At 37.2% G+C, this 18155-nt stretch overlaps 1 protein-coding gene across 11 annotated transcripts in view; it reads left to right on the forward strand.

Moving 5' to 3' along the window:
* The window catches only part of LMO7 (LIM domain 7), a 196471-nt gene that overhangs the window by 77552 nt on the left and 100764 nt on the right, over positions 1-18155 (forward strand). For all 11 annotated transcript variants that reach the window (XM_047848750.1, XM_047851792.1, XM_047850356.1 and 8 more), the window contains one exon: positions 4892-4961. In XM_047848750.1, the coding sequence (XP_047704706.1) occupies positions 4892-4961 (70 nt within the window). The remainder of the gene's footprint in view (positions 1-4891; positions 4962-18155) is intronic.

Here is an 18155-nt window from a genome sequence, read left to right on the forward strand (position 1 = left end):
CCTAAACTTTAAAATTTTAAATTACATATGCTTATTACTTTACCCAAGGAAATGTGATCACTAACTTCTCAGTGTGGTTTTTATTTTAAAGATATTATAGCTTATGAATTTAGATGGAGGTAATTAATGAAAAATATTAGTTAGAAATTTACTTAGGATAACCTGTCCAAAGTAATATATCTGATAGTTTATTCTCTTGATCAACATTTGACAATTGGGAACCAACATCAAGGTTTGATTTGTCTGGCAACAGAAAACCTAACAGAGGGCAGGTGTCCTTTTTGGGAAAAGCCAAAAACCATTTCTCACATTTGAGGGAAACTAAAGGTAAATTTTTTCTAAATTTATTTTTGTAAAGAACAGAGAGGTTTTCAACCACAGAAAAATATCTGTATTAAAAGTTAGTGGGTTTTTGCAGACATTTTTAAAGCACCTTCACAATACCAGGTACCTTGCTAAGTGCCAGATGTTGGCAATGAGAGAATGTCCTTGTACTTGATATCTTCACTGTCTCCTTAGCACAGTGCTCTGTCTTTAGTAAGCATTCAAATGTTTGTTGCCAGAGTTTGCATCTAGAACAAACTAGGCAAATAAAGATGTGCCAAATAGCAGATAAAACAAAAGTCATTGTTCTTTAATTTGTAAGGAAATATATAATATTTTTATTTTGTCTTCTAAAAATTTATCAATAGGAAAATTTCACTAATGTGGGGGTAGATATTTAGAAAATGTAGTCAACAGAAAGATAATAGAAATATGTATGTGCGACTGACTGACCATAGGTTAGCAAGTTCACTCTCAATGTATTGGTATGCTGTTTGAGGTCAGTGTCTCTAGTGCATTTAGAAAAAAACATCTTTGGAAATAGGAAGTTGAAACATGTCTCTAAATTTTCCACCTCTACTGAAGGGCTTTCTGGTAAAGGGGAAAATAAGGTTTGGCATTTAGAACTAGTTTCTGGAGACTAAGAACACCAAGTTCTAGCTCTCATTAAAACTGTTTATAACCAAGCTAGATGTTACATTGAACTTTATGTACAGTTTTCCTGGTGTTATATTTAAAGTCAGGTCACATTCACTGGTGACAAAGTTGCAGAACAGAGACAGCTTTCTAGAATCTGTTATGTAACTCAGCTCTCTCGGAGGGAGTGGGCAGGATGTTTTGGAGAAGAGAAGAAAAAGAATTAGACAACAGTACAGGGATGAGCTGAGGGAGAGGGGTTGCAGGCTTTAGCCAATGTGGTCTACCACAGGAGGTAGCAAATGACTAGGTGTTTTCTGTCCCGGTTTTAATCTTAACCAAAAGAGCAAACCTCTGATGTGCTAAAAAGCACATAATCAGATTTATGCCATGGCCTGAGGGAAGACTTGGGGGGGTAGAGGTATAATTCTGCGTAGGATTAGAGGAATGGTCTGCTTGCAGGCAGTTAAAATGGTCCCTTGACTGCCTTTAGTTCCTTGTGCACAGAGGCCATCTGGAAGATTATCATGTTATATGATTCTTAAATACAGCCAGTGACCAGAAGTGAGTGTTGCCTTTTTGAATTTCACATGTGTAATTGAAGAACCTTTTTTTTAAAGTTTATTTATTTATTTTGAGAGAGAGAGAGAGGGCAGAGAGAGAGGGAGAGCAAGAATCCCAAGCAGGCTCCGTGTTGTCAGCACAGAGCCTGATGCGGGCTCGATCTCACAAATCCTGAGTTCATGACCTGAGCCAAACCCAAGAGTTGGGTGCTTAACCAAGGAACTACCCAGGTGCCCTGAGGAAACTTTGTTATGCAAAGAAGTTCTATTTGTAAAAGAGAATAGTATCTCCCTAGTGTGGCTTTTTTATTTGATTTGATGTTAAGACTCTACCCCTCTTTTTTTAGATATCCTTAAATTTCACAGAAGTTTAGGGTCACCTGAGTGGCTCAGTTGGTTAAGCATTGACGTCACCTCAGGTCATGATCTCATGGTTTGTTGGTTTGAGCCCCGCACCAGGCTCTGCACTGACACCTCAGACCTGGAGCCTTCTTCAGATTCTGTGTCTCCCTTTCTCTCTGTCTCACTCCAGCTCACGCTTTGTCTCCGTCTCTCAAAAATGAATCGTTAAAAAATTGTTTTTTTAATTTGACAGAAGTTTAGATTTAATGAAATCTGTTTCTCCCTAGAAGAAATATCCTAAAAGTTTTTCCTTTAATTGTATATGAAAATAATTATTCATGATTCACAATCTGATTGGATGTTCAGTTTTTGCCAAAACTGTATGTGCATTTTCTCCATATTCTAGTGCTTAGAACAAATACCATTTTAACATTTGACAAAATAAAACAATGTTTTCTCCTAGTGACTCAACTTTTAGAAGGTCGTTTGTATGTTATGCGGAGTGTTGGTTTTGCCTGGTGGCTATTTCCATGTTTCTACAAGTGCTAGGAGACTCAGGAGTCAAGAAAGAAACTAATCCACTGTGCTGTGTGTTGCTTCTAGGTAATAGCTGTGGAATCTTCTGATGAGGGAGGAGTCAACTCATTTTTGGGAGACATCATTTAACTGTGCTGTTTCTTTACTTCCATCTCTTACTTCCTTTTGCTGACTAAATTGAATGTAGGCCATGTTATTATTCATTCCAGAAACTGTTTTTAAAAAATGCTTGTGATGTTACTAACACTGTAATATAAGAATGATAAATGAAGTAAACAGGTAAATACAGTGATCTGGCCAAAGTCATCAGTGACTCAAATGGGTGGAGGAAGACTTTATGACATTCTTCTGCTAATGAAGACAACTGATGCTAGGCTTTCCTGACATTTGATAAGTTGACCCAGCTCATTTTAGTCTTTAACTTTTTACACCACCATAGGATTGCATTTTAAGATCCAAGTTACTGTAGGAAAGTCACTGCCAAGTTAATGGCCAACAACTCTATGAATTTCTTGATTTATACTATGCCAGAATAATGTTCCTATTAAGTAATGTTGCATTTATTAGTTCTTCTATGCATTGCAAGATGCCACTGGTAATAGAATTTAATAAATACCTGGTTAATAGGGAACAGCTAGAAGAATTAATTTGGAACTGTCATTTCTTATAAACCTGTTCAACTTCTTTTCTAGCTCCTCAGCTAGTGATTAAAGAAAAATAATTCAGCTATGAAGGGAGAAAGCCTTCCTTCCTACGTAGCTTTCTTTGTACAAATAAGAAATTAGGAATCAAAGAGTAACAGTCCTAGAAAATGCTTGAAGTTGAGGGGGTGATTTTATTATGTATATTGTCTAAAGATCTTTGTGTGAAGAAACTAGGAAAACAGAAAACAGCTCACCAGACTAAATCTTCATAAGCCATTGTTTTGTAATTTTGATTCCCGTTGAACAACATTCTGAAGGTTATTAAGTTGAGACTTTTGTCTTCTTTATTTTTAGCACATTCAAGTGTATATATAAATCTCTGGAATGTTGAAGGAGTGACATTCCACAAGTGTCAGATTTTTTTTTTTTCTGTTGCCCATTGTGAAGAGGAGACCAGTAAATTAAGAATGTTTGATTCTTTCTCCTATATCTGCTTTCCTTTTGCAGCTCTGTTTACAGAATAAAGAATTGCTTTTTGTACCCAGATTATTGAATAGGAAAATCACTGTTTTAAATTGCTGTTTTCTGACAGTGACTAATGATTAATTACCCAAGCTAGCATTAGTAGAAAAGCATTACTATAGTATTAAATTTCTACATGGCTTAACACTGTATTGGTGAAAAACAACAACAACAAATAACATACAATTGATGATAACTACATTTAGAACCAAAAATTGTACTCTTAAGTTATAGTTTTTAAAGATGGCTTCTTTTTTTTTGTTCTGGAATGTAGCGACTTATACGTATCTTTGCAGATTCTGTCATAGCAACTTAAATGTGTTCAGTATTAGATTCTGAGGTAACTGTTGCCTTGTTTGTGGGAGTTCTGGCACATTTAATATTTATCCAGTCATTCTGCTATGGTAACAAAGCAGTTGGTCACATATTTGAAAGAGTTAACAATAAGAACTTGCTGGCCATTTGGATGAGTTCCACTGACCCTTTAAATCTGGCAAAATACATTTGTGACAACATGGATGGACTTAGAGGGTCTTATGCTTAAGTGAAATAAATCAGACGGAAAGACAAATGCTGCATGATTTCATTTACATGTAGAATCTAAAAAACCAAGCAGAGCAAACAAACAGAAATCGATTCATAAATACAGAGAACAAACTGGTAGTTGCCAGAGGAGAGGGATAGGGAAAATGGGTGAAGTAGGTGCAGGGGATTAAGAGGTATAAACTCTGGTTATAAAATAAAGTCATGGAGGTGTAAAATATGGCATAGGGAATATAGTCAATTATATTATAAACATTTTGTATGAGGACAGATGGTAACTAGACTGATAATGGTGATCATTTCATAGTGTATATAAATGTCAAATCACTATGTTACACCACTAAAACTAATATTTTATGTTATAACTCTGGCAAAATTATATGGTTCGAATCTACTTTTCAAAATAAAGATCAGTTTGAGAAAAAAATAATATGATTGATAGAAAAAATTATTCTTAGGTCCAAGAGAACTAAATTATAATGAAAGAGATTCTTACACTGCCTCTTGGAACAGAATCAAATGTTACCTTTAATAGATGTGGAACTATTTTTAGGGACATGGCTTTGAAGATAGTGTCTGTATGGTCTAAGAAGATACTTACTATTGTTTGCTGTGCCGTTCTTCCTACTGTGTTTCTTGACTTGTTTTCTTGGTTGTTTGCCTTTTATTGGGCTCTTGGCTCTGAACCACACGTGGGGGATGGAGTAGTGACATACATGATTTAATACTAAACTGATACCGGCATTCTTGTAATTGCATGTGTTATTTCTTTATTTTCAGTTTGATTAATAAACTTAAACCTGGTGTCATTAAGAAGATTAATAGACTGTCCACACCAATAGCAGGTTTGGTAAGTAAAAAATTATCTTCAAAACTAGATTTCTTTGTTTTTGAAGTGTAAAAAGATGGGTGTAGACCGGTACTCTTATCTGGAACTATCATAGAAATTAGGTTTGGAGTTTTTTGCTCAAGAAAAGTGTTTTTAGTGACGTTCCCCTTATACCTTCAGTTCTTTCCTTTCCCTTCTGCCAGGAGGCTTTTATTTTTTTACTTTTTGTTTGCTTTGCTTTTTGTGCCCTCAAACTTCATATATCCCCTTTCTTGGCTTATCTCTTCCACAGATTGCATTGTTTATGATCATGTTCTTTCTGAAGTTCAGCCCTGCATACTTTGTTTGCTAGTTGACCACAGTTTAGGGAAACTGTAGATGTTCACCAGTTGTTACATATCTGTTGCTTCTGCTTAAGGATGACTCTCACTTAGCACACTTAGATCTTGGAGTGTATTTCCAACACTTTTGCTTTATATAGTAGATTTCCTACTAGTGTTCTGTGTGATATTGGGTAGGTCACTGTCTTCTTTGCCTCAGTAATACTACCCATGAAACAACTATGGGATAAGTCTTTAGATTCCTTCTAGCTTTAAATTTAGATTCTGTGTGTGAAAAATACCCTACACTGTCATTACATAGATACTCTGGTGGGTCAATAATAATTGAAAGACCAATAACAAGGTGGGGCTGTATCTTTGAAAGAAATAATTTATAATTAAGTACACATGATGGGTTATTTTCAAAATGTTAGCAACTCCTAAGATTCAAGGCTGATCATAGAAGTCAGTTTAACATAACTAATTTTATGGGGCACTGGGTGGCTCAGTCAGTTAAGTATCTGACTTCAGCTTAGGTCATGATCTTGCAGTCCGTGAGTTCGAACCCCACATCGGGCTCTATGCTGACAGCTCAGAGCCTGGAGCCTGCTTCAGATTCTGTGTCTCCATCTCTCTCTGCTCCTCCCCTGCTCATGCTCTGTCTCTCAAAAATAAATAAACGTTAAAAAAATTTTTAAAAACCTAATTTTATAATACACTGAAGTTTAAGACAGCTAATAACCTGGAATTTAGATAGATAGATAGATAGATAGATAGATGATAGATAGATAGATAGATAGGTAGATAGATAAAATCATCTTTGCAATAGTCAAGCTGCTTATTATATTCAAGAACTTTTTGTTTGGCCAACCATGTGTTTGCAGATGTCAGAGGCATGAAGGATTAAAGGGTAACAGCATCAAAATTTCTGGATTTGCAGCTGGTATGAAAATCTCATTACAGTTTTATAGGAATAAGTTAGTCACACATTGTGTATTATTGGAAAATAACTGTCTAGGAGAGAAGGAAAGAAGAGTTTTAGAGCTTTCTTTTTTCTTTCAAAGATCAATTATAATTTTCTTTTGAAACATAGAATATATGTAAAGTTCTCAGAGCAGCTGGGCTCAAAAATGAATTACTTCTTTCTTACCAAGTTAATTCTATTCCATTTCTATCATGACATGATTTCTATCATGACGTGATATTTTTATTGGTCTCAAATTTGGTTAGGTAAAAAACTTATCAGGCATGCATATATTGCTATATATTGAAGATATGTATATGAATGTATAGCAATATACATATATGTATGAATTCTAGTAATTTATAGTCAGTAATTCATAGTCAGAAGGTATTATTTAAGGAATAAAATTAAAGAAATTTGTTTTTTTTATTAAAAATTTTTTTTAAATGTTTATTTTTGAGAGAGAGAGTGAGAGAGACAGAGCAGGAGCAGGGCAGGGGTGGAGAGAGAGGGAGACACAGAATCTGAAGCAAGCTCCAGGCTCTGAGCTGTCAGCACAGAGCCTGATGCAGGTCTCAAACCCATGAACCTCGAGATCATAACCTGAGCTGAAGTCAGATGCTTAACCAACTGAGCCACCCAGATTCCCCGAAGAAATTTGGTTTTTGAAGTCTTTCTAGGAAGAGACATTCAGTTTAATAAAAATAACTCTTATATGAAAATCATTTTTATGAAATAATTTCTGTGAAAATTAAAAGTTTGAATTATATTGAAAATCTTTTTAAGTGTCTCCAGTTTTTCTTACTTTAATATTTAAATTGTGAATTGTCATTTCTTGGATCAATTATACACATTTTAAATGAAATTAGCCTTTGATTTCAAACACCCTGCATATTTGGAATTCTTGAATTGTGGTGGTTTGTTGTTACTGGCCACTAGAGGTTTTATTCAATCCTCTGATTCTATGATTAGATATAAGCCAAATGTTTTTTATATTTAAATACAACAATCTCTCTAAGTATTTCTACTTCAAGCATGAAAATTGTATCTAGTTTGGATTTTATCTCTAGAAACTAAAATGAGATGTATTTCCAGAATATTAAATGGGATGATTTCCCAAGTATAGGACACTGAACATTTTTAGTGCGGTGTAGGAGCATAAGAATCACCACAGTTGTAGAATTGACTACAGTTGGTTTGAAGTTGTTATCATGCCACATGGACTCCTTCTTTCCATACTTGTATGTCAGGATGGTTATGTCAAAACTTCTCGAAGCCTCAGTTTGAAGTGTGCATTAGAGCTCCAGCATCTGTCTGGTAGGGTTGTCATATGTGGGTAGAAAGGGATTATATAGTGTGACATACAGGTCCTTTTGTCGCACATTCATTTTTTTTTTTTTTAATTTTTTTTCCAGCGTTTTTATTTATTTTTGGGACAGAGAGAGACAGAGCATGAATGGGGGAGGGGCAGAGAGAGAGGGAGACACAGCATCGGAAATAGGCTCCAGGCTCTGAGCCATCAGCCCAGAGCCTGACGCGGGGCTCGAACTCACGGACCGCGAGATCGTGACCTGGCTGAAGTCGGACGCTTAACCGACTGTGCCACCCAGGCGCCCCATTCATTTTTTTAACAAATAGTTGAGTGCCTACTAGGTCAAGAATGTTTCTGGTTTGTAGGGATATATTGAAAGAATAAAGACAGAGAAGGACTTTATCCTCAAAGAGCTTAATGTTGTAGTGGTGGAGCAGGATCTGGAAAATAAATTAGTAAATGGGCAAGAAAACACCAGATATATAAATGTGCTGCAATGAATTATAATAGCCTGACATTTATTGAACACACATGAGGAATCGTAGTTGGACTATGAAGTTTGACCTCGAAGAACTCCTCAAGAAAACGTATGTTAGAAGCCTTCATTTTCGATGTGTATAGAAGAAAGATAAAAAGCCTGAGCCAGACTTTTTATACTAGAAAATTTTTTTTTGTTCACAGCAACATAATGATTGATATTTATGGGAGGCAAAATTTTTTTTTGAATGAATAAATGAAAAAGGGTTCAGTCGTGAAAAATAGTAAGCTCCAGAATTAGGTCTTTGAAGGAAGAGTGTTATAGGTTGAATTGTGTTCCCCCTCTACCCCTACTCACCAAAACATAACATATTGAAGTCCTAAATCCCAGTACCTCAGGGTGTGACATTATTTGTGAATAAGGTTGGTGAAGATGGGGTCATAATTGGGAGAGGGGGACTGGTCTAATATGACTGTTGTCCTTATAAAAAGATGGCTATGTGAGTACAGATATACCCAGGAGGAATGCCATGTGACAACTGAGGACTGAAGTGATGCATCTACAGGCAAGGAACACTAAAGATTGCCAGCAAACCACAAGAAACTAGGAAGAGGCAAGGAATAATTTCTTTACAGGTTTTATAGAGCCCATGGCTTTGTGGACACCTTGATTTTGGACTTTGAGCCTCCAGAACTGTGAGACAATAAATCTTTGTTTTTTTCAGCTACCCAGTTTATGGGTAGGAAACTAGGAAACTGATACAGCTAGGTAGTATTTTTTATCTGATACTTGCTTTTTAAAAAACTTTTTGAGATAAATATAGTTTCATGGGAAGTTGGAAAAAAAAACAGTACAAAGAGGTCCTCTGTGACCTTCACCCAGTTTCTCTCATGGTAATATTTTGCATAATTGTGATATAGTATTAAAGCCAGGAAATTGACATTGGTATGTCCAAAGACCTTAATCTGATTCACCAATTTTATATGCAGTTATGCTTTTTTTAGTAATAAAAAGAGCATAGATGCTTTCAAGCTAAGTGAGATGAAGTGTTTTATTTTCAGGATTTTTCAGAGGACTCTGTCATTGATTCAGTGTTCAGTCATAAATATGGCAGCCACATTCCACATGATTACTTTTTTCTACCCCATTGCAAATAGGAAATGGTGTCTCTCAGTCGAGGGTCCCAAGAGAAGAGTCTGAATGAATCAAATTACCTTGTCTTTCCAGGCTACAAATATCATAGGTCACTGGCCAGCTGACGGATGTGTTCCTTGAGAAGGGAGTCATCTTGGCAAAATGGGTTGTAGTCTGGAGTGCTGGTAGCCTTTGGCTCACTGAGTTCAGGTGTGTGGGTTAAAGAGGATTCTGTGAATGAGGTTTCTCTGGGGTAGATACACCGTATTAAATTAAATATAGTAAAAATTATATAATTTCTGTGCTCCAAGCCCTGTTTTCTATCATTCCATTCTTATTCTCTTTCCTTCAGCTATAACTTCCATCCACTTCATGTGAGCTACTCTGTGTATTTAGCTTTGAAGCCAAGGCGATGTGTTTACTGTTTGTAGGTGGACCTGTGTGGAACACATGAATATCCTCTGAGCAATGACAATATGGAGAGAGGTGTTTAGCTGATTTGGAAATATATTGAATGCTTTGCTTGAAACATTCATATGATTTTACGATTTTTTCTTTCCCTTTTGGAGAGACGTTAACCATGTTCTCCTAGATCTAGAGATATGGCTTTTCTCACTTAATACTAAGTTCTAATTTTTCAAGAAATAGATTTTCCCTATCTTTTCTATTCTTTTATATTCTTCACAAAGCGATGCCCCCCCAAAATCTAACCAGTCTGAATTTTCCAAAAAATTAGCTGCTGTTAAATGTGGGTATGTTCAAGTCATTGAAACTCAAAACTAAAACTTTATTTGGGAATTAAAAAACTCAATCTCAAAACAAAACCATGAGAAACAGGCAAGATATTCTGATGGTGAAAAGAGTCATTGAACCAGAATAATGTTTACCATCTGATGTCTTAGTGTGCCTGAAATACAATATGTGCAGAGAACATCAAGGAAGTTATTAATCCCAAGACTTATAGTTGTCTTGGACCCCTGATGATTTAGTTGTATTTACTAAAGCAAGGTTTCTCAACCTTGGCACCACTATTGACATTTTGGGCCAGATCATTCTTTGTTTAGGGGGTGGTCTTTCCTGTGCATTGTAGAATGTTTAGCAACTTCCCTGGGTTTTACTTACTACATGCTGGTAACACCATGCTCCCCAGCCCCAAAGGATGACCACTAAAAATGTCTTCTGACATTGCCAATGACCCCTATGGGGTAAAATCATCCCTGGCTGAGAGCCATGGAGATAAAGAGTTGAGAAAATAAACGCTACCCCTTTGCATGGGCTGGTTTGTTGACTGAGTATAGATTTGAGTGATCTACTCATGCCTGCTATTTCAATTGCAGTTTCTCTGAGAAAAGGAATCGTATTCTAGAAAATTTGGTTTGAGGGGCCCCTGGGTGGCTCAGTTGGCTAAGCATGCAACTGACTCTTGATCTCAGCTCAGGTTTTGATCTCACAGTTGTGAGTTCAAGCCCCACATTGGGCTCTGCACTGGGCATGAAATCTACTTAAAAAAAAAAAAAAAGAATATTTGGTTTGAATCATTTTTTGTTTGAAAGTTTGTGTCTGTCAGTGTGCTTAATTTAAAAATCTTCACTATATCCACACTTGCTTGAAAAATACGGGCCAAATTTGAATATCCTTCCTCTAAAGGGTTACTCTTTCAGATTATTTTCAAGAGTGGAATATATAAGGTGTGACCATAGAGACTGGGAAGTTTGTCTCCTGATTTAGGGATGCTGTAGAATGCAGGAAATGAAAAGATGCCAGCTAGTTTAAGCTGTTGGATGTCAGTCAGATTCTCTTCTCTTCATAATAGCTACTTCAAGAAATCACACAAGTCTATGGCTCCATTCTTACTGCCACTTTTCAAAAGGTTGTTAGTGACTAATGTTCTTGTGTCTGTAAAATTATTTCTGATTCATCTTCACTCTCCTCTATACTTGGGCACATCAGCAAGGTAGTGCAACCTAGTCTGTGCCAAGGTCACTATTGAAACATCTACTTGTTCTCTTTCAGCAGTAATAGAAAATGCACCCGAGGAATCAGCTGTAAAATTTAAATATGCTTGTCCAGGTTTTATCATGTACTTTTTAAAACCCACTCTCAGGAAGTGACTCTATGTATCCCACTCTTTTTCCAAGGGGAAGGGGACCCAGGGGGTTGGGAGAGGGAGGTTTATGGGACACTAAGCTTCTGAGCTCTTTTACAAATAAAACCAATAGAGGCCGCGGAGGTTAATGATATCAATAAACTTGATTAAAATTGCTCAATTGTGATTTCATGATTAAAACTACACTAAAGAAATCTTTTAATTTCAAAGGGAGGGTGAACCACTATTACAAGTTGTATAATTATGCCTCGAACAATAAAATTTAAACTATTTTTATTTTTCTAGCTTGTCAATCTGATTATTTTCTTTAAAAACAAACACTAATAACTAAAACATGGAGTGCTTTTTCTTCTTAATAAAGTTATAGGAGAGTACTATAGTGTTACTGCTTACAGTGTTATTTAATGTATTGTTACACTTAGGTAAGATATTATAGCATAAAGGCTGGCCATTTACTAAAAATAAGGCCACTTTATGCATTGAAAATGACATTTTCTGTGGTTGTATTTTAATTTAAATTCTTTTCTAATGTATATTTTCCTGGAATTTCTGTGATCAGTATTTTGAAATACTTTAGCATTATACAATAATCAAGTCTAAGAAAACAGACTGAATGGAGATTGTGCATTGGCTGTTTTCAAGGTAACAAATATTAGATATTTAATACCTCCACCTTAATACCTCCATATAAATGGCCTATAAATAACTCCATGATAATTGAGTTATTTATAAAGAAATTTTAGGTGATTTCGTCAAGAATCGCCTTATCTCCTTACTTTTCTCCAACTCCCAGTTAAAGATAAGCATCACCAAAAATGAAAACATAAAAACTTAGTGTCAACATTGAAGTTGTTTCCAATACCCTCATAATGATACAGCACTGTAAATCAGGAAATTCCTGTTTTATTTCGGGCCATAATTTGTTAGTCATGGCACTGGCACAAGATAGGAGCATTTCCCTAGAGTTCCAAAACATACTTGTTTTTAAATCTAAGATGAACGTATGCCAACTTTTAGCCTTGAGGGCAACATCTTAAAAAAACATTAATGAATTAGAATTCCTAAAGCCAACACCATGATTAACTTGTAAAGTTAAAGAAAAATTCATTCATAGTAGGATTATGTCATACAGGACAGTTTTATTCAGATATGAAAATGCTCAGAATGTCTCTCTTTAAGCACCTTTTGTTATGTAGAAATTGGAAACAGTAGAGCAAATGAAGTTAATAAGAAATAGAACCCAGGTCTAAGACTGGTATGAACACATCAGTTATTTGATAGGTTTTAGGCCCATGAGTATTCCTCCCTTCCTAAAAGTATTTATTGAACACCTACTATGTGCCAGGCACTATTCTTGGAACTTGGAACAAAGCCACAAGTAAGGCAGAGAAAGTTCCTCCCTAATGGAGCATGGTCAGCAGGTCAGTAATAACTTATCAGGTACTAATAGTTACCATGCAGAATATGTAATACCTCGTCAGTTGACAATAATTACACTGGGAAAAATAAAGTGAATGGATAGCGAATGATTGAGTATGAGAAGTGTTTCAGAGAAAGTGCTTACGGACATCTTGTTTCTGGAGTTGACATTTGATTGGGGACCTGAATAAACTGAAGGAGAGTAATGTATGGGGATCATGAGACTTTTCCAGACAGAAGGAAACGAGGGGGGGATCAAGGCAGGATCAAGCTGGGCCAGCAAGGACTGTGGATCTGGAACTGAGTAAGGTGGAGAGGTAGGCCAGCAAAGATGTATGTGGCTCTATCAGCTTTGGTGGTAGATCACGTTTTACTTCTAGCGTGATGAGAAGCCACTGGGGACCTTTGAGAGGAATTTAATTTGTTGTTAGAGATCTTTGGTTGCCTGTGGTAAAGGATGTACATGTATCTGTGAACATACCGAAAACCATTGAATCACACACTTTAAATTCATGACTTGTATGTGAATTATATCTCAATAAAATGTAAAAGTAAGAAAATCACAAATTGGTATGTGATGAGTAGACTGAAGGAAATTAAGAAGAAAAGCAGGAAGGGCAGTTGAAAAACAGTTTTGATAGTTGTAATGACTAGTTTTGTGTGTCAACTTGACTGGCCATGGAGTGTCCGGATAATTGGTTAGACAGTATTACATTATTCTTAGGCAGTTTGCATAAGATTGCAGATTTGCAAATGTCAGAGTGATCAGTGTCAGTCTTAGATATTGTTCCCTGATAACATGATGGAAAAGATGATTAAAGGGATGGTTTGTGATTATTTAACAAGAAAGTAACATTAGAAGCCAGCCTAGTCCACCACAAATGCTCTAAAGAAAAATATTACCTGGTTGGTACCATGGCGAGTTCAGGAGACCAGCAAGAGGTCATGAAATGGCTCATGATGAGTTTTGTTTGACTTAAACCATTTTTGCTTGTTTTTAAAATTGGAGCCAACATTTGCAGACCCTCAGGTTTCATTTAAAATCCTCATCTCTGGCTTCACAAGGAATGTGGCAATAATTGTGTGGGGGTGTCCTGTGGAAAAGATGGGAGTCTCTGCATTCCTTGTTGCCTGATCATTTCCCTGACATGATGCTCATTTTATTCATTTATGGTTTATTCAGTCATTTTACCACCCCTCCCCTGTCTGTTGTGGTCTTGTTGTAGTCAAGATGGAGAAAAGTAGACCAGATAATAATATCTGTAGGTGAAATCTTAAGTAGTTGAGTAAAAAAGCTCAATTTTAAGGAGCTAAATGTAAATCCATATAAACTTGGAGAGAAGTTTCTACAGTTTGCCTTAGGGCTTTGTACTTGCGCTATTTTCATTTTTTAAAAAAAGGATGGAATAAAAACATGGGGATTATGCTTAGTCTTGTTTGTAGATGTTGGAACAATCAGACATAGTTAATGTACTGAATATCAAAATCTGCAATTTAACGTGATCTAGATGGCTGCAAGTCTCCAAAAGGATATTTATCAGGAATAGATTTGGTTTTTTGGGGGAAAAAAAATCACAAGAAAGCAGTGGTTTTGTATTATCTGCAAACTTAATCGTGCACTTTATGCCTTTATCCATAAAACCTCACTTGATAGAATCCTATGATTTGCATTTCAGATTCTTTATATCCACCTTAGTTTATGCTAAATTTCACTAGCCTCCTGGTCCATTAAAGTCCACAGGTCATCTTCCTGTGAATTATCTTGTCCCTGTGAACTGGTTGCTGCCAGTGTACATCTCAGTTAGCCAACAGCATCGTATAGATGCCACAAGGCAAAGCACCTGTGGCCTGTAACGAGAAGTAAGGTCCATTTATTGGCTACTACTATATTCCTAGAAACTGCCAATCAATCACCTGTTTCCTCACTAAATCTTCAAAATCACTGTCATTTGCATTTTATAAGAGGACAGTTATTACTGACCCATCAAATGATGACTTTGATAATTAACCACACCTGGAGTCCTGTTTTGAGTTACATATGCTTAATTTTGAGAAGGAAATTGTCTATAAGGAACAGTGATGGTTGTCACAGAAAGAATGGCTCCCAATAATGTTCATGCTCTAATGCAGTGAACCTGCCAATGTCTTGTAAGAGGAGGTTAAGCATTGGGTTCCGGGTAGAATTGAAGTTGCTAGCCAGTTGACTTTGAGATGAAGAAAGGATCCCGGATCATCTAGGTGGGCCCAGGGTAATCCCAAGAGTCCTATTAAGTAGAAGAGAGCAAGAACTAGTTAGATGGTGGTACAATAGAGACTCAGGCTGGTGCTGCTGGTTTCGAATGTGGAGGAGAGGGCCTCTGGAAGATGGAAAAGGAAAAGAAATGGATTTTCTCCTAGAGCTTCCGAAAGAAATGCAGCCCTGCCAACACCTTGATTTTTACCACAATGAGACTGATTTTGGACTTCTGACCTCCAGAGCTATAGGGTAATAAACTGGTCTTGTTTTCAGCCACTGATGCGGTGATTTGTTATAGCATTAATGGGAAATCAATATAGTGGTTAAGAGCACAGACTCAGGAATTGAACTGTTTGCTTTGAATCCTCACTCCACCACTTACTGGATGACCTGGGGTAAGTCACACGCTTCTTAGCCTCAGTTTCCTCATGTGTAAAATGGGTACAATAAGACTTCCTAAGCTTTTTTAGTGTGAATTTGACATAGTTTGTGTAAAGGGCCTCAGAATGCTGCCTGGCATACGATAAGAGTTCAGTGGATGTTAACTCGAGAAAATCAGCGATTCAGCGAAGGGCTGGTTGGGATGACATGAGAACTGAAAACTGTCACAGAGGGCCAAGGGGCACTGAGAAAACTGGGGATATTTGAAGAGAAGATGTGAGGTTGGGGGAATGTGTGGAGGGTAGGAGGCAGGAGAACTAAGTAGCTAAGGGGCTCTCGTGGGAGTTAGTTCATATTAAGTAGTCAGATTTAGGATTGGTGTTTTACAATTACAGCGAGGGAGTCTTTGGACTTTTTTTGACAGAGAAATGACTAAAAGGGAATCAGTCTCATAAAGCAAGGAGTCCATGAGGCTGGAAAAGCAAATACAAGGGCTGATGATCTAGACACATCACCTGTAAAAGTGACTCTCGGAAGGGGGGGTAGGAGCAGTTATACTGAAGGAGCGTGAATTCCCAGCTAGCTCTTAAGTTTTACTGTGTCGTTTTCCTTCGTTAAACGTGCTTTACTGCTTCCCAAAATGTGTTTTGGCATCATTATGATGTGTTTCTTTAAGCAATTACGTATCTGTTTTACTTTGGAATGTAGAACATGGATAATTTGATGACAGAACATTTTTCTTTTGTTCCCCATGTTGGTCTCAGAAGTTCTTAAGCCTCTATTTCAGCATTTTCTTTTCTTGCTTTCAAAAGAGTAAGTATGTTTGAGAACTCCTTCATTTTTGATGTAAATTTCATCTGAACACCATGGAAGACCGTACCTTAATGCACGGGGCAATGTGACAGCCTGTCACCGCTTCTGTGGAGTTCATTGTCACCCGGGGTTGATGAAACATTTCAGTGACCACCCTTTTACCAGAGCACAGCCCTCTGCTTGCCCTTCCCCTGCTTGCCAGTGCTTGGTTCTGCCTCTCGGTATGGTCTTTGCTCCTCCTCTGCCAAGCAGTGCTGGAGAAAACTACGCCAGCGGCTTGGTGGTTTATCATCTATAATCCCCTGGGCCCTCAGTGTCACTTGGCCATTCCTTTTAAGCATTCCTAGCTGGTTCTTATTCCCATCTCCACTCCACATGTGACAAAACCTTATTACTCTCCTCGTCCCCCAATCCTTTGCTATCTATCAGCACATGACTGAGGCTTTCTCTTGGCAGACAGATAAGAACCGAAGGAAAACGTACTGCTTACTTTCCTCAAATAAGTCCCGAAGTTGGATCTGTAGGTTTACCTACATATTGTAATCATAACATGTAGGTATTAGTAACACAGCTTACATTTCTTCACTAAGCCATAAAATAGAGGATGAAGTCTCTAAAATAATAATAAAACTAGTGCCCCTGACGAAAATTGCAACCACACCACTTTCTTAATGGAAACTATATAATTAAAATGCACACTTGGATATATTGTAGTCACTTTGCTGCTTGGGAATTGCTTTCGAATACTTACGATTGATCACAATTAGTACATCACCAGAATGGAATGTGAGTACTTTTGGAGGTGGTGCATTGGTGAGCTCCACAGTCCCTAGGTGACTTGTGCTCAGACTTTCCTTATTTTGTTACTTGCCAGAAAACTTATGTCTACAAAGACTCAAATCACCTGAGTGATTCTCTTAGCATGTGGATTCTGATTGAGTGGGTCCAGGGTGGAGCTAGAGTCTGCATGTCTCACAGGCTCCCAAGTGATGGTGCTGGTGTGTGGACCCCGTGTTGAGTGGCCAGAGGCTAGGTCGGCTGTTGTCTAGCATGTGTATCAGCATCACCTGTGTGGTGACTGTGTGCTCCCTCTAGAGATTCTGACGTGGCTGGCTAGGGACTGTTATTCTAACGTAGAGATTTAGTTCAGTTTCTCTGCCTCAAACAGTGGATACAACCTCTTGATGGCTGGCATATACTTTCTAACTTTTGTCACTGTCAATGCCAGGGAAAGAGGAGACAGGGGCTTTGGTACCATATCATAAATGGAAAAGGAGTTGAGGTCACCAAGTCTCTTGGCCTTCTGATAAATTGATCCACACCGTCATGTTCCCAGGTTCAGAGGAATTGGATAATGTGCTCTCTTTTTTAATTAAAAAAAAAAATCTTGCTCAAAGTAAGCCTAGAAACTTACTGGGAGTGACAGGGCACAGGTGAGCACACGAGGAGCATTTGGCTCATTGATGAGGGAACACTCTCAGGTCATGTCATTCTAGCTAGGTTTTGTTTATGGGTGTTGACTATATGGCCCTTGTTGTCTGTATGGCTATAGCCCTGAGCACAGACTGTTTTACTCTTTTTCAGAATTAGGATCTTGATCTTATTCAGGGCTTCTGTAATAAATCTCTTTGTCTTTATGTAAAGAATCCATTTTTATTAATGACACTTCTGACCCTCTATACTTTTGCAGAAGTGGGTCTAACTGGTTTGACATTATGAATAGACATTCTCCATTTGTTGTCACATTAAGGTTTCTTGATACAAAGTATTCCCTCTAGAAGTTGGAAGTCTTGAAAGTATATCATTAAAGATATATTTCAAAGAAATGTATGAAAGATACGTTTTTTTAATTTCCTCCAAGTGAAAATGAAAATGACTTTGGTCAGTGTAAGAGCCTAGGGAGGTATAGTATAGACTTTAATGAGGATTGAGACTTTTGTGTAACAAAATGGTTGAAGCTCTAAGACAAAAATGTGGACCATAATGCCATTTATGTAAATGAGATACATAAGTGAATCAACACTTTAAAGGACATTTATATTTTTAAGCAC

Source organism: Prionailurus viverrinus, chromosome A1 (assembly GCF_022837055.1).
Source record: "Prionailurus viverrinus isolate Anna chromosome A1, UM_Priviv_1.0, whole genome shotgun sequence".
NCBI lineage: Eukaryota > Metazoa > Chordata > Mammalia > Carnivora > Felidae > Prionailurus > Prionailurus viverrinus.